The sequence below is a fragment of the Diabrotica virgifera genome, chromosome 10, assembly GCF_917563875.1.
Source record: "Diabrotica virgifera virgifera chromosome 10, PGI_DIABVI_V3a".
NCBI lineage: Eukaryota > Metazoa > Arthropoda > Insecta > Coleoptera > Chrysomelidae > Diabrotica > Diabrotica virgifera.
Window position 1 is genome coordinate 130,107,147 of NC_065452.1, and position 22,223 is coordinate 130,129,369.

The 22,223-nt window shown below is 35.2% G+C and overlaps 1 protein-coding gene across 1 annotated transcript in view; it reads right to left on the reverse strand.

Moving 5' to 3' along the window:
- Window positions 1–3,360: 3,360 nt before the first annotated feature.
- LOC114341943 (atrial natriuretic peptide-converting enzyme) overlaps window positions 3,361–22,223 on the reverse strand; it is a gene marked incomplete at its 5' end in the record, with an annotated part of 265,571 nt that continues 246,708 nt past the window's right edge. Inside the window, 6 exon segments of the mRNA XM_050641466.1 lie at window positions 3,361–4,260; window positions 19,681–19,829; window positions 19,884–20,007; window positions 20,184–20,337; window positions 20,616–20,829; window positions 21,080–21,255. Of these exon segments, the coding sequence (XP_050497423.1) occupies window positions 4,081–4,260; window positions 19,681–19,829; window positions 19,884–20,007; window positions 20,184–20,337; window positions 20,616–20,829; window positions 21,080–21,255 (997 nt within the window).

Consider the following 22,223-nt stretch of genomic DNA (forward strand, 5'->3'; position numbering starts at 1 on the left):
AGCTTGAACTGGTCTAGTGGATGGGTATCACATGTTTTTGGATCCACTTGTTAACCCCCAAAAAGGGTATCCAGCAGAAAATTGATGAAATTATGAAAAAATAGAATTCATTGGCCACACGTTAGGGAGAGACATTACTTACTTACTTACTTATCCTCTTCGTTCCCACTGGAACATAGGGCACCTACTGTCATTCTCCATTTTTGCCGATCTTGTGCTTTTTCTCTAACTTCTTTCCAGGTTAGGCCGACGTTTTCTGCTTCTTTAATAATTGTTTTCCTTCATGTATTTACCGGTCTCCCCTGTTTCCGTTTTCCTGGAGGTTGGAATTCCAATGCTTGTTTTGTTATGTCTGTGTCTGGTTTCAGCAGAGGACGGCCCACCCATTTCCATCTTCTCTTTCTTATTTCTTTATGTATTGGTTCTTGCTTTGTTTTTTCCATAAGTCTGAGTTTGTAATTCTGTTGGACCAAAATATTCTTAGAATTTTTCGTAAGCATTTATTGATGAAGGATTGAATCTTTCCAGTGTTGTGTTTTGTTATTCTCCAAGTTTGTGATCCGTATAATAGTACTGCCTTTACATTGCTATTAAAGATTTTTATTTTGGTGTCCAGTTTTATTTCATTAGATTTCCATATATTATTTAACATATAATATGCTGTCTGTGCTTTGCCAATTCGTGTCTGGATATCCTCCTCTGCTCCTCCTGTCGTGTTCAGTATACTTCCTACGTAATTAACTCTTTCCACTGATTTCAGCTCTTGGTTTTCTATGTGTATGCCCATTTCTCTCGGTGTGTTAATCTTTATTAATTCAGTTTTATTCATGTTTATCTCCATACCCACTTTTTTACTTTCTTTGGCTAATTTCTCCCTTTTTTTTTGCATGCTCTGTCTCTTTGCTGAAAGTAGGCATACATCATCTGCGTATTCAAGATCTTCTAATTGTTCAAAGGTATTCCAGTGTATCCCAGTTTTACCGTTGCTGCTTTTTCTCATAAGCCAGTCCATGACAATAATAAACAGAGCAGGAGACAGTATAAAACCCTGCTTTACACAGCTGTTAACGTCGATTGGTTCTGTTAAATTCCCGTCGTATAATACTTTTGCTGGGGTGTTTTCATAAAACAACTTCATCATTCTTAAGAATTTTTCCGGTATCCCATAACTCTCTACTATTTCCCACAATTTTTCTCTATGTAGGATATCGAACGCCTTTCTAAAGTCAATGAAGTTTAGATATAGTTTACTTTGCCATTCCACTGACTGCTCGATGATCATTCTGAGCGTGCAGATCTGGTCTATACATGACTTATTTGCTCGGAAGCCAGCTTGATTTGGTCTTAATTTTTGGTCTATTTTATTTTTCATTCTATTAAGCATGATACGGGTCATTATTTTGCTTGCAACACATAAGAAGGTTATAGGTCTCCAGTTCTCGCACTTTGAGGTGTCACCTTTTTTCGGGATAGTGATTATAATGCTTTCTGTCCATTCTTTGGGAATTTTCTCTTGACTCCATATATTTTCAAATAGTTTATATAGTAAATGTATCATTTTTTCAGTGTTTACTTTAAACAGCTCACCTGCAATATCATCTGAACCTGCTGCCTTTCCCTTTTTGAGTTGTTTTATACTCTCTGTTATTTCCTCTCGGCTGAAGTTGGATACATCAATATCTAACGGTTCCGGGTTTTCTTCTTTCTTAATATTTTCTAATGAATTCACATTGTGGTTAAACAAGTCAGTGAAATACTCCATCCATCGTCTTGCTATATCTTTTTCTGCTGTTAGTATTTGATTATCTTTATCTCTAATATGTGTGTTAAGTGGTGTCCATTTCCTGGCGAGTTTCTTTGTGTTTTTATAAAGTTTCCTCATATCATTAGTTGCTGCAGCTTGTTCGGCTTCTGTTGCTAAATTATCGTAGTATGTTCTTTTGTCTTTTCTTGAACTCTTCTTGACTTCAATGTCTTTTCTCTTGTATTCCTCTTTTAGTTCGTTTTTTCTATCTTCCTTTGTTGTTAATATTTTCTGTTTAATTTCTCTCCTTTGTACACTCTTGTCCCAAGTATCCTTTGAAATCCATGGTTTATTGTTCCTGAGTTTTTTGCCAAGGACGTATTCGGCTGTATCTTTGATAGCTGTTTTTAAGTTTGTCCAGGATTCTTCGATATTTTCGTTAACTACTTCTTTTCTTCCTATATTGTTGTCGAATTCGTCCTGGTATCTTTTTCTTGTTTCTTCATTGTCAAGCCATTGCGTGTTGTATCTGATCCTATTGTTATCCTTCTGCTTCTTTTTGGCAGTTAGTCTGATTTTCAGTTTTGCTCATACTAGTGTGTGGTCTGTTGATGCATCTGCTCCCCTCTGCGATCTTACATCTAATAATGAGCTTCTCCATCTTTTTGCTATACAAATACGATCGATCTGATTTTGTGTCTTTCCGTCAGGGGATGTCCATGTTGTTTTGTGTATTCTCTTATGGGAGAAAAGGCTTCCGCCTATAACAAACCCAGAAAGGGAGAGACATAGCGAGATAAAAAGAAAGATGAAGGAAAAAAATAACTGGAAAAGAACCAAGAAAGAAAGAATTAAGATGGTTAAATAAAAAAGAAGCCATGAATAGAAAATAATGGAAAGAACTTCATTCAAAGTACAAAAACTATCCAGAGCATAAAAAAATAAATGAAAAAGAGTCTAATTACAAGAGTTTTACTAGAACAGCAGTTTGCAGGCCTACGAAGCGTTTTGAAGAAGTGGACCAACAATATTGATGTGTGAAGTAGACAGTTTTTCCATAGTTGATGCTGCAACATGAAATAAATACCCAAATCATAGAATTAAGAAGAAGAAGTGTTGTGGCATTGAGTTACGAAATTCTGCAACGTACAAGGCCACACACAGCTCTTGCTAAGTCACTAACATGGCTCCACGATGACAAATACACCTCTGGAGATGATCCCATAGGTGTTCTATTGGATTAAGATCCAGGCTACATGCTGGCCAATCAAGTCTGCTCTTTAACGTTATCGACAATTAACTATTGTGGTATGGAGTTACGTAATCTGCGATGTATAAGGCCAAACGTGACTCTTCAAGAGTCACTAGCATGGCTCGAGGATGACAAATACACCTCTGGAGACGATCCAGTAGGTGTTCTATTGGATTAAGATCCAGGCTACATGCTGGCCAATCAAGTCTGCTCTTTAAAGTACTTGAAAAATCATTTTTTTTTATAAATTATACCAATAAGTTTTTATAAATTATACACAAGCAAAGTTTCACATCGACGAAAAAGAAATAAAAAACGAAAAATATATTCATTATTCCACACCCATTCATTATTTGAAAAATATATTATTATCTTCAATTAAAAAAAGGGGGTTCCTATGATTTTCATTTGTAAGTTACTGGATTTGGAAATTGGGATTTGTATTATTGAAGAGAAAGGCATTTAAAAAAACTTAAATATTCATGCCAAAAGTACCTAATATGCTTAATTCAGTGGTTCAAAATCTTGAAACACCAATTTCGGTTCATTTATTTTTCAAACCTTCATCTTTTTAAATCACCCATAAATCGTTTAAATGATTTTTCTGACAATCGTTTAAATGATTTTTCTGACAACAGCACAATTTTTTTGATAAATTGTACATAGTTAGTATATCCATATAATTTACTTATAGTACTTTACGAGAATAACTTTAATGGATTAGGGTAGTTTTAAAGGGTATGCAGCGGTAAAAACAGTATTTAAAATATGTCACAATTTTGTAAATGTTACATCTGTATAATTCAAATCACATGTGGCGGTCCGCTCGAACACTAGGTGTGAATTGTCACAAGATATCACTATAAAGGGTCAATCTAGATATTGTGCGTAGCTCTGGTTACTTTATACCTATATGTTGATATAATGACGACAAGAAAATTCAGCTATACCTCGAGGTTACAAAGCTTTTCTCTTAGTGTAAATTGCCATAGAAAATCATATAGATTACCTTGTATAATTTGTACCATTCAATCTTGTTTCAATGTTTTATTGTCGTTTCCCAATGTTTCACTTTTCTTTCTAACTAATCTCCAGAATACTTTGCTATCTGTTGTTCGATCCATTTTTTATATTTTGGTACGTACGCATAAACTCCTGGAAGATGGGGGTGGGCGCATTTGATACCCCAACTTACGATCCCTCCAACGAACCATGTTTCAGTGTCTCCATTTTCGTGGCACAGTAACGGGCCTCCAGAGTCACCCTTAATAAAAAAAAAAGAAATTTTGATCACCATCCTTAACTGATAAATTTAATAAAATATTCTTTAGAACAAAAGTCTTTTTGATGTGACTGTAGCATTATCATGCTCGTATTCTACACGACATTTGCCGCTACGCGGTTCATGTCGTATCCCTCTTACTTGCATCATAATGATCATCATTAAATGCACCCGTGTTGAGCTGCCCCCCCACTTGCAAAAATCAAAAAACAAATAGCCCTGATTTATGAGCTATTTATGAGCTCTCATATTCCGCAAACTAAAAATTTTGAGCTCGTTCCACTGAGCAGGAATTTGACACATTATTGGGGGGGGGGGCTGAGTCAGCCCCCCCACTACTTAAAAATAGGAATATTGAATTGGTTTTTGCGGCAGAATTACGAGCTATTTATGAGCTCTTGAAATTATATAGTTTCGATTTTTGAGCTCATCCCCTTCACCCCCAAACAACCCTTTAATTGATTTAACTTAAGAGAAAAATGCTGAGGAAACTTAAAATATATCGTATTGCGGATATAATTCCTATAGCTTATATACTCTAAGAATAAACTATTAAATCACGTGCATTTCGATTATTGAGCTACAACCCCTTCGCAAGAAAACCACCCTATCTTCCCGGCTTAAGAGAAAGTTGTACTTAAAATGCATTAAACTAATTATTTGGCGACTACATATCATTCAATAATTTATAAGCTTCCAAATTACGCGCATTTAGATCAGTAAATTGCAATTTATTTTGTATAGTGCAGTCACTGAAGGTAAAAATCAACGATTACCTTCAATTTCGGTGAACCTTCATCGATTTTCACGAAAATTGGGCAGTTGTTAGAGGATACGTCAAGAAACAAAGGTGACATGGTACCACCTTGCGCCTTTACCCTGAGGGTGGATACCGCCCCTTCTCGAGGGTGAAAATTATTTTATTAAAAATAACTGCATAAATCAATAAAAGAACAAATTAAAAGCAAAATTTATTTAATATATAAAGTTAATAAAATAAGTCAATACTTTTTAAGTTATTAAAGATCAAATATTTTAATTATTCGTAAAAAACATGCATGTTATAAAGCGGTTTTTCGTAAACCACTGAAAAACTGTAAGTTTTTACAAAAAAGTTAATAGTAGTTTAATTGGTATAGCTTATATTCTAAGAATAAACTCTTAAATCACGCGCCTTTCGATTATAGAGCTACAACCCCTTCGCAAGAAAACCATCCCATATTCCCGGCTTAAGAGAGAGTTGTACTTACAATAATTTAAATTAATTATTTGGCGACTACATATCGTTTAATAATTTATGAGGTAAACCTTCGATTTCGGTAAATCTCCATTCATTTTCACGAATTTACAATAACAACTTGGGGTTTTAACCTGGGGTATATGTCACCCCTTCTCGGGGGTGAAAATTACTTTATTAAAAATAACCCCACAAATCGAGAAAGGGACAAATTGTAAGCAAAATTTGTTATATAATGTGATTAAAATAAATCAAATACTTTTTGAGTTATTAAAGATCAAATATTTTAATTTGTGTGAAAGAAAATGCATGCTTTAAAGTGATTTTTCATAAATAACTCAAAAACTGTAAGTTTTTACAAAAAAGTGTTCATCACTAAAATTGAAGCAAATAAAAAATATAATAAATTGCTTACTTGAAAAACCCTTTAATGTTAATTTAAAGTAAGTAATTGGTAATTAAATGTATATTTTTTTCTGCGACTGTTTAAATCTAAGGATTCAATCTTAAATAACGCCAAAGAAATACATTTTATAACACTTAGGTACTAAATACTTGTCAAAGTACTTAGAAATACCTATCAAAAATGAGCTCCAGAAAAAGTTGATAGCATCAAAATCCGCTCACCAATTTTCGTGAAAATGAATGGAGATTTACCGAAATCGAAGGTCGTAGTTGATTTTTACCCTCAGTGACTGCACTATAGAAAGAAAATGGCAATTAAATAATTGAGATGCGTATATTTTGCGAGCTCATAAATTATTAAACGATATCTAGTCGCCAAATAATTAATATAAATTATTTTAAGTACAACTCTCTCTTAAGCCGGGAATATGGGATGGTTTTCTTGCGAAGGGGTTGTAGCTCAATAATCGAAAGGCGCGTGATTTAAGAGTTTATTCTTAGAATATAAGCTATACGAGTAAAACTACTATTAACTTTTTTGTAAGAACTTACAGTTTTTCAGTGATTTACGAAAAACCGCTTCAAAACATGCATTTTTTTCACGAATAATTAAAATTTTTGATCTTTAATAACTTAAAAAGTATTGACTTATTTTAATAACTTTATATAATGAATTTTGCTTATAATTTGTTCTTTTATAGATTTGTGCAGTTATTTTTTATAAAATAATTTTCACCCCCGAGAAGGGGCGAATTTCCACCCTCAGGGTAAAGGCGCAAGGTGGTACCATGTCACCTTTGTTTCTTGAGGTATAATCTAACCACTGACCAATTTTCGTGAAAATCGATGAAGGTTCATCGAAATTGAAGGTAATCGTTGATTTTTACTTTCAGTGACTGCACTATACAAAATAAATTGCAATTTACTGATTTAAATGCGCGTAATTTGGAAGCTTATAAATTATTAAATGATATGTAGTCGCCAAATAATTAATTTAGTGCATTTTAAGTACAACTTTCTCTTAAGCCGGGAAGATAGGGTGGTTTTCTTGCGAAGGGGTTGTAACTCAATAATCGAAATGCACGTGATTTAATAGTTTATTCTTAGAGTATATACGCTATAGGAATTACATCCGCAATACGATATATTTTAAGTTTTCTCAGCATTTTTCTCTTAAGTTAAATCAATTAAAGTGTTGTTTGGGGGTGAAGGGGACGAGCTCAAAAATCGAAACTATATAATTTCTAGAGCTCATAAATAGCTCGTAATTCTGCCGCAAAAACCAATTCAATATTCCTATTTTTAAGTAGTGGGGGGGGGCTGACTCAGCCCCCCCCCACTACAGTAACAAATTCCTGCTCAGTGGTACGAGCTCAAAATTTTTAGTTTGCGGAATATGAGAGCTCATAAATAGCTCATAAATCAGGGCTATTTGTTTTTTAATTTTTGCAAGTGGGGGGGGGGCAGCTCAACACGGGTATTAAATGCTCGTTGCACAGTATACTATAACCGCAATATTAATATAAACATAGGTAAATTTAATGAATTATAGACCGATAAGTTTGTTGTCACATCTCTACAAATGGTTTACCAAAATCATCACAAAGCGGTTAGAACGAAAATTAGATTTCTATCAGCCTAAGGAGCAAGCTGGGTTTGGGAAAGGTTATGGAGCAAATGACCACCTACAAGCACTTAAAATACTAATTGAAAATGTGTTTAATATAATAAACAACTCACGTTGATTTTCATCGACTTCAAAAAAGCTTTTGATACCGTGGAATTGGAACAAAGCCGAATAGACTATACACAAGTAGAGGAGACGGGGTTGGTTGACGCAGTGCGATTTTCTTAAAACTAAGAAACTTCGCAATCACGCGTTTACACAAGTTCCAAGGCTCTCCACAAAGCGCATTCTCGAAAGGTAGTTTCAGTTTGACGCGATAACTAATAGAGTGTACAGAGAGTTTTGTAGTTTTTTTACAGTGATGAGTAAATTTTTATTATCATACATTTTTTGTTCTAGAAATACCATTTTTAAAGATAATAATTCGTTCTTTGTTTTTATTGAAGCTTGGAACTACTACTATAAGATACAGTCATTATATTTTCCAAAAACTAATTAATATAGAGTCGATTACCATAAATATCCAAAATTGTTCTCTGGGGCTGGTTGACGCATTAGATGAGGGGCTGGTTGACGCATGAGTCAACCTTCCCCGAGCATAAATATAGTTTTACTGATTTGACATTTTGCTTTAGGAAATGCGTCCTTTTAAAAGAAAGTCCGAAAAACGTAAAACTACACCAGATATTATGTTAAGAGCAGTTAGTGAGATAAAAATATATGTAAAATCCATAACAGGGACTGCCAAAGAGCGAACCTTCAAGTTTTGAAGATCCCACACTTACTTTACTTTTTCGTGTCTGGATCCGACTACAGTTTTTCTGCCCAATATCGGGCTACTTCTACACCCTTTGTATTTGCAAGCCATAAATCATCGAGGGTGCACTGTGATGGGCAAAGTCTGCATACTCTCAGATGCTCCACGCTCTGTATTTCCCCACATTCACAAAGTGCGTCGTTACCTGTCTTGATGCCCCGTTTAATAAGGTTCTGTTTTACAGGAGCAACACCTGTGCGTATTCGGTTGAGTGTCCGCTAGGTTCTCCAGTCCAGGTTCATTCCATTAGGTCGTTCTGGATGTAGGGGGAACAGTTCGGGTGGTTCGACGCTGACATTTCGCATAAACCTTTTCCTTGATTTAAGTCGGTTGATTCTTGGCGGTTCGTCAAACCCGTATAATTGGTGCCTTTCATCGAAAGTTTGCCTGAACTTCTCCACATATTGTGAGGCGCATCTACGGTCGTCTGGTGATGCGAATCCAGCTGCCCGGTACAGTAATGGTAGAGGGGTAGGCTTCATACAACCGGTAATTATTCTACATGTTTCATTTAACACCGTGGTGACTTGTTGGGCGTGTCTAGATCTACCCCAGACGGGACAAGCATATTCCCCTGTTGAGAAACATAAGGCCTCAGCTGTTGACTTTAAGACCTGGGGGTTTGCACCGCAACCCCTCTTGCTCCCTACAAGTTTCCGGAGAAGGTTGTTTCTCGTAGAAACCTTTTGTCTTGTGTTCTGACAGTGGAATTTATACGTTAGTGACCGGTCTAGTATCACTCCAAGATATTTGGACCTATCAGTATGTTCCAAGCGTTGTCCCTCCCAAGAAACATTCAGTTTTACATGCGCCAGATGGTTGTTGAGGTGGAATGCACATACTTGGGTTTTAGTAGGGTTTGGCCTTAATTAGTGTTTTGTTTGTAGTAAGTTGACATCATGTTTAAAGCCTCTTCAGTTGTCGACTCTACTTGTGTGAGTGTTTTCCCCTTTACGGCGATACCAAGGTCGTCAGCGTACACAAAAATCTCACACCGAGGGTGCATTGGTTGGTCATTGGTGTAGATGTTAAATAGGGACGGCGCCAGAACGCTTCCTTGAGGTAAGCCATTTTTTTGGTATCTCCATCTGCTCTTCTTTCCATTTAGCACAACGTAGAAGCGTCTATTACACAACAGTGATCTAATGATATTTACCAGGTCATAGTCAAGCACAGTGTTATAGATCTTAGATAGCAAGGTTCTGTGGTTTATCGTATCATATGCCGCTGTGAGGTCTATCAAGGCTACTCCCACTATCTCCCTCTGCTTAAATCCCTCCTCTATGTGCTCTGTTAGGTTCAGCACTTGGCCTGTGCATGATTTACCTGGTCTGAAGCCTGCTTGTTGTGGGATTAGTTTTGCATCTAATGTTTCCTGGATGCGGTTCAAAATGAGGCGTTCATACAATTTATATAAATGACATAGAAGAGATATCGGACGGTAGCTACTCGGTAGTTCAGGGTCTTTACCAGGTTTCAGAAGGGGTACTACTTTTGATTTACGTCACATTTGTGGAATCTGGTAGGTAGAGCGACAGATGTTAAATATATCGAGCACCCATTGTCTCGCTTTTTGACCGAAGTGTTTTATCTGCTCTGTTAGGATTTCGTCCACCCCAGGGGATTTTCCATTTTTCATACAGTCAATACCATTTTCAAGCTCTTCGATGGTAAATGGGTTTCGCAAGAGAGTTGTTTCCTGGTCTTGAGTTCTTATAATCTTTGGTGTTTTGCAACGATTGTTTGTTTTGCCATTCAGAAGCAGTTGGTGGGCTGTCTGATTTGGCGTTATTGCACATGGCTCTTTCACTTCTGTGGGCTCACCATTAAGTTTTTTGATCATATTCCAAGCCTGCTTACTACTGTGCGTCATATCCATTTTACTTAAAGTCTCGCTCCAACGTTCTTGTCTGGAGGCGCTTAGTATTTGCTGCAGTCTCTCCCCTATCTCTGCCGTAACTTCGCTAAATGGGTCTTTACTATATCCTTTGGTGTACTTTGTCATAATGTCTTTTGCTTCATCGTTCAGACCAGATATGTAATGTTGTTGACATCCTCTGGGTATGTGTTTACATGAGGTTCGTTTTACAAGTTTGATGAACGCATCATAGTTTTTGGGGATAACGACTACATTTTTCACTTGTGTTTCCAATTCATCAATATATTTTTTCCAGTTAGCTTTTTTGAAATTAAACCTTCGTTTAAAAGGGATTTTGGGAGCTTTTATAGCGCTGTATACGGATATTCCCACGGGCCCACGTTGTGCCTTTGGTATAGGCTTATATATCTTTCTGACGCAACGGTCCTCTAAAGACATGCTGATGAAGGTGAGATCAGGGTTGTAACCTTTCTTCCATATTTTGCTTTGGAATGAATATGGCAGTTTTGGGTCATGCAGCAGTGCCAGGTTGTTTTGTTCAGCCCACGATTCCACAAGATCTCCATTTTTATCAGTTGAAGCGTAGCCCCAATGAACATTATAACTATTAAAATCCCCGAGAATGAATCTGGTTTTTTAAGAAGCGAAATTTTTTGGAGGGGAGAAAACAAAGTCTCTCCAGGGTGGTTTATACACAGATGTAACTGTGCAGGCTCCTATTTCGACGGTCAGAATTTTAATGTCATTGTAGCATGTTTTTTGAGCTGATGTTACATCAATATATCTTTTCACGAAGATGGCGCTTCCGTGTTTTGCACTTGGATGTTCAATGATAAGCTGCATTCCCTCAACGCTAGGTCTATGTGCTGATATGTCACGATGAGTCTCTTGTATGCATAATATATCACATCTGTGGATTTGACACAGTTCAGTTCAGTTCAGAAGATACCACAAAAGAGTCAAATCAATCCAATGAACAGCTGCAACCAGAGTGTTTGAAGGCACTTGATGCTCACAAATATATTGAAAGATCTTTAAGCAAACCTGATGAAGGATCGAACTTGTGCTCAAAGGAACTTGACCGTTCTAAAAGTAATCTTACAACAAAAATCAATGCAAAATCAAAAAGAGAACTCTCCTCCGCTGAGTCCGTTCCTTTTGAAACCACTACCAAAAGCAGCGGTTAGAAATCAGGATACAAAATATAAAAGAAGGAAGCGAGAGGCAGTAATTTTAACCGACACTCCAATAAAAAAAAGCTCTTGAAAAAGTGTAAAATAATAGTAAAACTCTTAAAGAGAAGCATTTACCCAGGATAAGAAAGCAGCATCAAAGAAACGAAAAAAGAGGAAAGTTGTTAAAGACATCGACTCGGAGGGTGAAGAATGCTTCTGTCTCTTTTGTTTAGACACGTATCAAAATAGCGCTTCGTAAGAAAAGTGGATACAATGTAGTAGTTGCAAAAAGTGGAAACACGAAGCTTGTGCTAGTGATCCTGAAATTTTTTTATTTGCATAAATTGTAAAAGCGACTAACTATCTGAAATTAAAGTTGCTCACAGAATATGTATTTGGTCATAGTTTTTATTTAAATCTTTTTCAATAACTAAAAAAAAAAAACGATTTATCACTTTTATTTTATTCAAAATTTGGTTGCACTTATAAGTAAAAAAAAATATCTTATGCTGTTGGTTTTATACCTAATTTATTATTTGAGTTAAATTTAGATTCTACAGCGTGTCTACAAAAATGTTGTTGCTTAGTAAAAAAGCAACAACATTTTTGTTTATTTAGTATTATTTTGTATTTTGACAACGACACCCGACTTGGGCGTCGAAACGTTAATAAAATCATTTTTAGGTAAAATTGTGGCTTATTTCCCATTTGAATATACTTGATTATAAAAATGCCACAAGAAAATAGCTTCAGAACAACATTAAGAATATGATGATGATGATGAGATAAATATAAGTATAAAACATAATAATTCAAACGTATTAATAATGATAACAGACAGATAAAATCACAACAGATTATAATCCAATTATTGGAAGAGAAATAATACTCATCAAATGAAAAAAAGCATTCACTATAACGGATCTCTTATCTCTTAATTTTTGTTTTGAATTGATTCAAGTTAAGAACTTTATTCTAGCTAGAACTGTTATATAAAACTTAATGGCTAAATACATTGAACCATTTCTGAATCTCTCAAGGCGGCAAATTGAGCTAATTTCAAACGCTTTTACCTCAGAAAACTTTTATAAACCACCATTTTAACGGAATTGCATGCCCTTTCTTTTTACCTAACAATGAAATTAAGCAATATTTGCCCTTAAGAAATTCTCAGAAATTTTAGAAATTTTTTGATTTTTGGAACATTTTTTTTTGTATTTATTTATACAAGGCAAATGAAAAAATAAGAAGTTATAAAATAAAAGAAGGAAGATACAGAAAAATATACCAGGAAAAATTAGATAACATGTGAAAAGGTAGAGAAAGGAACACAAATATAGAGAAAAATGGGAAAATCTGAAAAAAAAGCATAATAATAGCAGCGAAAGAAACATGCAACAAGACAAAAAATACCAATTATAAGCATGAGAGGAACCAAATGATGGATAGAGAAGATACAAGCAAACATAAAGTGGAGAAAAGAAAAATGGAAGAGATAATTATCACCAAGAGACTCTAGAATTATGAAACTTACAAAGAAACACGAAAGAAAGTCAAAATAGCAGTCAAAGAAGCTAAAGAGTGTTTATGGGAGGAATTTTGACAGAAAAGGACAATAAACTACACGAAAAAGCAAGAAGTCTATTGTCAAACTCTAAAACAACTAAACAAGACAAAATAAAGTACAGTCCGATAAGTACTTAGCCTACAAAAGAAAAAGGAAAATTTTGGAAAAGTGGCAATTTATTTCTCTACATAGCCTCCATTTAGCTCGATACACTTGACACAGTGATGCTGCAACTTCTTTAACCCGTCTGAAAAATACCTTTTCCCGAGGTCTGCAAAATAGGCTTCCGTGGCGGCGATTACCTCCTCATTCGAGTTCAATTTCTGCCCAGCGAGTGTCTTTTTCAAGTTTGGAGAAACAAATAGTAGTCGCACGGGGCCAAATCTGGAGAATACGGTGGATGGGGCAACATTTCGTAGCCCAATTCGACCAATTTGGCCATGGCGACGGCGGAGGTGTGAGCCGGTGTATTTTCATGGTGGAAGAGCACTTTTTTCTTTGCCAAATGGGGTCGTTTTTTCTTAAATTCGGCGCCGAATCGGCCCAATAATTCGGCATAATAGCGCCCTGTGATCGTTTTGCCCTTCTCCAAGTAGTCGATGTAGATCACACCTTGTGAATCCCAGAAAATGCTGGCCATCACCTTTCCGGCCGATTGGACAGTCTTCGCGCCTTCTTCGGAGCACGTTCGCCGGGTGCTGTCCACTCATTCGACTGTTCCTTGGTTTCTGGTGTATACCATAGGCGTAACCAGGATGATCCTAAGAGGGGGTTACAACTACCTGAAAGGGGGGGTTATAACTACTGGAAGGTCTCTGAGGGCTATGGTGTTAAGCGTATAGAGCTCAAAGTACATCCCAATGGGGGGGGGTTATAACCCCCAAAACCCCCCCCCGGTTACGCCTATGGTGTATACCCGTGAATCCATGTTTCGTCGACGGTTATGAAACGACGTAAAAACTCCTTTGGATCACACTTAAATAGCGTCAAACACTGCTCTGAAGTGGTCTCACGGTTGCGCTTATTAGAGAGATATCGCAAAGGCTAACGTTAATACCGTGTCGAGACGTAAATAGGGGATAGCGGTCTATTTCAACACAGGCATGAAGAGAGTTATCGCAAGTGTTCTGGGCGGGGTTTAACGTTATTATGACAACCGACATTTGGGGTTAAATGTAACCTAAAAATTAATGTTGAGAAATACTATAAATGATTTTTTTACTGAAAAATGAATTTTGATACTGAGCAGGTTGACATGCATTTTAATTTTAATGAGTTAACCAACAATAAATATAAATAATCAGTATAAAAATAATATAAAATATCTGAATAACTAATATTCTAACCACAAAAAGTAGTCTATTGTAGACAAAATAAGAACACACGTGTTTCTCAACACAGGAAACAAGAGGATTCACAGTTTTTACTTTATAAAATTTGTATTCTATAAATTATTTTTATGTTTCATCCCAAATGTCAAATTAGCGTAACGTTATTATCGTCCCTTATTTCGTCCTAAATAGCGGGATACGTTATCCGGTATTAGCGTAACATTCACTCTGCGCTTGCGTACATGTAAAAATAGCGTATTCCGCTATTGGTTCCGTGCGTCTCCCCTCTACTTACAGTCACGTGACACGCTGTCAGATTTTGTCAAGACGTTTTAACATTGAGTCTTATGGGATTATTTTGTTAAACTCGAATATTTTACTTTGTAGTGATAATAACCGAATACAATTGTTAGAATTCATTAGTTATTAATTTATACTGTAATTTATAGTGCAACAAAAATATTTTCTTTTTCGTTAATAAAGATTTATTGACATAAACTGCGATAGTAAGGTTATGTATACAAAATCAAACTGATAATCAATATTGGAAATAGAAGAATTTATATCAGATTAAGTGCGTTTTTATTTTCTGTTTATATTAATACATAATATCACTAGCGGGACACGGCATTTTTTTAAATGTCTCATTTAAACATACACAAAGCGTCCTGATAAAATTTCAAAAAACCGCCACCATGAGCAGGCCGGTCGATTTTGCTTTGACACTTTGTTAACGCTCAGAGCGAATTAGCGTGCGATAAAATGCCTTTGAGATATCTCTCTATTGTCTGAAGTGAGCAAACGCGGCACCCTTCGCGCCGACAGCTTTCTCAAGGCCAAAATTTCATGCAGGATATGACCTAGCGGTCTTTTGAGATGCCTACTGTGTCAGCTATCTCGCGCACCTTCAGTCGGCGGTCTGCCAATACACAAGATCGTGGATTTTTGTCACGTTGTTCTCCGTGGTAGCCATTTTCGGGGCACCTACGCGTGGCTAATCAAAACCGACGTTCGTCCACGTTGAAACTCATTAAACCAATTTTTGACAGTTGCCATCGAACGAGAAAAGTCACCGTACACAGCGTCCAAGCGCTCTTTGATTTCGATGCGTGATTTCCCTTCCAAAAACAAGAATCGAATCACCGACCGATATTGCTCTTTTTCCATTTTATGAAAATCCACGAACACTCTGACTTTCACAAGTAATCACAACAATACTATAATTTCGATGAAATTTTGACATTAGCCGTCTACGAGAATGCATTAAATGACAGTAGGTACACTTAATTTGCGATAGTGGCGCCATCGAGCTGAGAGGCTAAGTACTTATCGGACTGCCCTAGTACAAAGGATGATGAATATAAAAGATAAAGACGAAAATATAATAACAGAAGATAAAAAATATCCAAGAGATGGAAAGAATATTTTAAAGAGCTGACATATAGAGATAGGGAAAACCTAGATAAAGATAGAGACAAAAACGAAGATCAAGAGATAGAGCCTATAAAAATAGAAGAATTAAAGAAGACAATAGATATGGTTAAACTAGGTAAAGCAGCGGAAGGGATAACCTTACCTCAGAGATGATAAGCTACGTAGGAAGAGAAGGAACAAATTATCACAGGAATTAATGAAGACATAGTGAAGAAAGCAAAAATACCACAGCACTGGAAAACACACAATGTACTACCAACATAGACCGGTCTAGTTAGACTCAAAAATAGGTGTGAGGTTACAATAATTACGAATCCATACAAAATACCATCATAAACGAATTCTAAAAAGTCATCATAAATCCGACCCGAGCTAAAAATTTTACGTGGGGTTAAAGGTCACCATATACGGTTTTTAGCGATTTTCAGCGAAACGGTAAGTATTATCATAAAATTAGTTCTAACAAAAAATGTAGATTAGATAATAATCTATAAAAAATATCTTAATACTTTTTTTCGTAAGATCCACCGTTTTTGAGATACAACGATTCAAAGAGTTGAAAGAGTTCTAATCGTCATAATATGTATTAGTACACCACGTATATACATCACTGAAGCTGTAATACAAGTAAACATAATATTCTATCGGTCAACTTAACTTATATTACACATAATAATATAAAATATTATAAATATGATAATGTTTCTACTAGACAGCTTGCGGTCTACCGAGGGATGCAATGTATAAGCTGTATTATAATATTATAGTGCCGACAAAAAAATATTTATAAAGTGAATGTAACGCGAGAATAATAAGAATTATTATTTCAATTTTACGGCTTATTCCCAACAAAAATAGTAAATTGATATGAGTATCACCTTATAATAATTCTTCTTACTTATGCGTGTTATTCAATTTGTAAAGATGGGTTTTGTCGGAATAAACACGTTCTATCGGTACGTCGGCAAATCTAATCACCCTACCTATTCTTTTCTCAGAAGGGTTTGAACATAATAATGAAAGCCAACTTTCTAGGCAATATGTTTATTGCTAAGTACTAATAAACATTTCAATATACAATAAACTTTATGCAAATTTAGTTTGTTTACTATTATGCAAATTACCCCGTTATGTTCCTGGGTGGCGAAATCCTTCAGGTAGATGACATCCTCGAGGTATTAATTAGTCTTGAGTACAACTCCGGAGTGAAAAATACGTGTTAAACCTATTTACTTGAATGTGCTGAAGTTTTAAAAAAATCTAATTTAACTCCACAAGAAGTTATTTCCAACGGAATTAGGTTTCTTCTATCTATGTATGGAGCGCCTAAAACAACTACGTGCTTAGATAAGTTTCGATATGCATGTTTCTTTAAAAATACTCGAAAAAAAAACAAGCGCAATTATCTTGTCTTCCACCAACCTCAGTGGGTGCTCATTAACATCTTTTTGGGTATATTACCAAGTTCAATTGTGGCTTGGTTATCAGTTAGATCCAAAAGACTGGGGATGGAAAGTAGTCGACAGTTCATTAGAACCAATTCAAACTTTACTCCCACCAGCGCCGGAAAAACTTCTGAACACAATTTTTTGCAATTGTAAAAAGAGATGTAGCGCTACATGTGGTTGCAAAAAAGTTGGACTGTTTTGTTCGGTAGCATGCACTAATTGTCAAAACCGGTCGTGCTCCAATGTTGAATCACCAACAATTGAGGATTCATTTGATTCTATCGAGGAGCCATGAGCTGTGTCATTATTGGGGCAATTTACTCGCACCCAGGATGAACAAGAAGAAGAAGAAGAACTAGAAGGTGAAGAAGTTGGATAAATTTCCCTTTTTTTTTTAATTTATACTGCTTTTTATAAATTTTATCATTTTTAACCCTTGTCAATATCAATTATTCAATAGCTTCAAATTAAACAGAATCATAACAGATCCGTGGAATCGGCCTACTGGGGAAACCACGTTAAAAAAACGCGCTAAATAGGTACACTACCTCAAAGGTGGTGTGGAAAGATTAGCTCATATTATGACGATTACAACTTTTTGAATAATCTTGAATAATTTTGAATAATTTTTGTATCTCAAAACCGGTGGCTTTTAGGAAAAAAATAAATAAGACATTTTTTATAGATAAGTATCTAGTCTACATTTTTTGTTAGAACTAATTTTATGATAAAACTTACCGTTTCGCTGAAAATCGCTAAAAACTATATTTGGCGACCTTTAACCCCGCGTAAATTTTTTAGCTCGGGTCGGATTTATGAGGACTTTTAGATATCATTTATGATGGTATTTTAAACAATCCTGCTAATTTTCAGCTTGATGGTAATTTTTGTAACCTCGGATGTGTAAGTTGACCGGAGTAATACATAAGAAGGAAGACTATAACAATTATCACTATATTTGAAAGAATAGTAGAGAAAATAATGAGGGCTAAAATAGATCCAACATTGGAATACACGCAATGTAGATTCAGAAAGAGGAAAAGCCCGCAAGACCTCATATTCACAATAATACAAATGAGTGAGTAGATATCCCAGTAGTTTACGCTTAAAGGTAGAAAGCCTTAGGACTAAGTAAGTGATTAGTCTATGGTACATTCCATGTCAAATCACTCAGGCAAAAAATTTTGGATCTCCGATTTGTCTGAAAATTGGTATATAGCTTCTGCGGGACGTAAAAATAAGATATTTAAGGTCAAAAAATCTTCTTCTTCTTTTTTTCTCAAAATGTTATTTTATGCGATTTTACAGTGATTTGGTGTTTATTTAAACAAATTTGCATTTTCTGTCGTAAAGTATCGATGAAAAACATAATATTTTAATAGAAAGGACTCAAAAATGTCATTATATGGCGTTATAACAAGTTATTTTGAATCAAAACAAGTTTTTGATCAAATTTTATAGTGTAAAAAACGTTAAAATACCGTTTTTTGCATTTTCCTCCATTCCCAAAATACATTATCATCGATTTGGCTGAAAATTTGCCCACAGATAGCTAGAAGATAGGACTTTAAGTGGTTAGAAGGATTTGAATTATATTACAATACCAAAAAAGTTACATGCAGTAATATCAGACTCAAAAGTATATATTAGACCAGTCGGGATAGCATTTGACCTTGAATGACGAGCTGCCCAAAATTTTATTTTTCTGATCTTTAGGGGAGTAAATAGTAGCCTAAATTTAAAATCACGAATGAATTCCTCCGTTACGTTAGCAGCCATCTTGATTTTAAAGGAGAACCTGTTTTGCTCAATATCTCCGCCATTTTTAAATTTTCGACAAAAATGGTAGGAACTGAAATTGTTCCAAATAAATCGTATTTACAATTATTACAATTTCTTTTTAACAATTTTTGTCGTGAGGTCGATATTTTCGAGTTAATTGTACTTACAGTAGACGCCTATATTTTTGACTATAATATTGCATATAACTTTTTTGGTATTATAATATAGTTCAAATCCTTCTCACCACTTAAAGTCGTATGTTTTGTCTATCTGTGGGCAAATTTTCAGCCATATCGATTATGATGTATTTTGGGAATGGAGAAAAATGTAAAAAACGGTATTTTAACGTTTTCTACACTATAAAATTTATCAAAAGCTTGTTTTGAATCAAAGTAACTTGTTATAATGCCATATAATGACATTTTTGAGTCCCTTCTATTAAAATATTATGTTTTCCATTGATACTTTACGATAGAAAATGCAAATTTGTATAAATAAACACCAAATCACTGTAAAATCGCATAAAATAACATTTTGAGAAAAAAAGAAGAAAATTTTTTGACCTTAAATATCTTATTTTTACGTCCCGTAGAAGCTATATACCAATTTTCAGACAAATCGGAGGTCCAAAATTTTTTTTTGCTCCAAAATTGAGTGATTTGAAATGGAATGGCCCCTATATATTGCATGAAATAATTACCTGACACGCATCTTTTCCACCCTCCTTGTATCCAGCGCAGATCATCCCCTCCGTCACGTTTAAATCCCTATTTTCCAGCCAGGAATTACAAAGGTCCCTGTTTAAAACTGGAACCACAACTTCGTTGATTTCAGGTTCATATTCCGAAACTGGAAACACTCAACATATTAGTACAAAATAAATGGAAACAATATTCTACTTACGTCCAGTATCTTCTTTCTTTCCCCATCCGATCACTGTGCATTTAGTCCCTGGTTTAAGTTCTTTGTTAGCAGGGGGTAGACATACTGGGGAAAGATGTTCGTGGAAGGTCACTCGAGATGAAAGCTTAAAAAGAGGAAATGATTTTATGTGTCTTTATTTAACAATTATTTAACAATATTAACAATTTTATGTAAATTTAGAGCAGTCTATGTCTCGGAATCATAACAATATATCAAAGCCTGCTCTATAGGTAGTGATATTTTTTACTTTACTTGGAAACTTTTATTTTAATAGTTTACCTGGAACAGAGCAATGTCATTATCATGAGCAACTCCAATATTATATAGAGGATGGGGTACTACCCGCTTCACTTTCATCTTTTGCCCATAGAAGGAATGTGCATGCCGCCTTGTAATGCCCAATTGAATTGTCCATCCGTTTACATCAGAGTGGCTAAAAGCAAAGTTAAATATATGGATTATTTATTATATCTTTCAAATTATACCCTTGATTATACCAAGGATCTAAAAGACTCATTAATAATCAGCTCAGTGGGGTTTGAGGTGTGAAATTACATAATAAAGAATCATTTCCTAAAACAAGTAAATCCCTTGTTTAGGGAATTCCACACTTCGAACAATAGCACCCCGCTGAGCTGAATAACAGTGAGCCTTTTAGGTATCTGGTACTACTTTACATATTATCGTTTGTCATGAAAAATGGATACTCACTTTCCAACACAATGAGAAGCCGTTAGTACCCACTGGTCAGCAATGAGAACACCAGCGCAGTAAAATACTTCTTCTGGTCCACCAAGAAGTGCTGCTAGAAACGGCCAGTCCCCTGGTTTCGAGGGTACTCCACCGACGATTCTGTTTTGTTTTTGTTTCCTCCTTCTGCCAGAATTTTCCCCTGCATCGTATGTTTTACGCACTCTGCCACAAACTGAAAGAATCATAATATGTGTAAGTATACTTTCCATCAAGATATTTGAGAAAACCTTAATTTTAAGCTTATGTGTGGTTATGTGTCCGGTACAGGTACAAAGTAATCTATTGTTAATCTTTTGTACTTTTAATTATTATACCTGCTATGCAGTATCTTTACCTCCCGAAATTTAACCATACTACTCAAATACAAATATTAGAGTCAATGGAAAGCTTCAAAGCTGTAGTGATCTGCAACTGCAACTTACCATAATTTGTACAAGATAGTTGCACAGTGGGATAGTTCTTTTCTGGACAAGACCCGAATTCTAATATTAGGTTCTTTGGTCTTTTATGTTGATTAAATCTCCATATAGCTGTAGTGTCGTAGACAGGGGGAGACTGAATGTCTTTACCTTGAAGCAAACGACTGTAGTTAGCGACTCTGAAACAACGGAAGTGATGGTTAGCTTAATGTGTACTAAACATTATTCTTGTAGAAAGGCAAACTTATAGTACGGATATACAAATCTAACATAACAACCTCAATTCAAGATGTTACATCTATTCCTCCTCCATAGATATCTTCCTCGCTTTCGTTGTTGACTTCTTTTTCTGAAGGCACCTTCAGAGTGCCTTCAGAGAGGAAATCTTTCTTCTACTGAAGGGACCAGGCTTCATCTTCTTTCATATTAAGACTTCTACCTACATGAAATGACCGTAGAATCTTAGCCAAGTTCAGAAGAATGAATGATTGGAGAACCCTTACATTATTAACGTTTATACAGGGTGGGGCATTAGTGTGACAAAGTCCAATTACTCGTTTGTCGTAAGAGATACGAAAAAAATTTATTTAGGTGAAAGTTGGGGCAGACATAGTACCATAATTTAAAAATATTTTCAAATATACAGGGGCGTCCGTATTGACAGGGTGTATATATTGACAGTATATATATATATTATAAAACATAAAAACTTATGTTTTTTAAATGGAACACCCTGTATATTTTTACATTTTTGGATTCTCCTCAATGATTCCTTTCTTAAAATATATGTTTTGTAATATTATATGAGGTAGTTTAAAAGTTAATTACGTTTTTTTGTTAATTTCGTAGCAACATCTACACCCTGTAGAATTGTAGTGATTTGACATCAATTTTTTTTATTTATATTCAAACGATTTTTAATATAGTCTACTACTGATAATCATTCACAGTGTAGCGAAATGTTTAATTTTAGTATACAGGGTGGGTCGAAACTAGGAATGAGTATTTTCTGAGTTTTCTTAAATGTAACACCCTGTATTTTAGTATTCTAATAAAATGATATTTTATGGTACTTTTTTATTTCTTAAGCATTCCCTATACCTAAGTGCTTTAATTTGTAAGTTATTCGTGATTCTTTAAGTCAAAC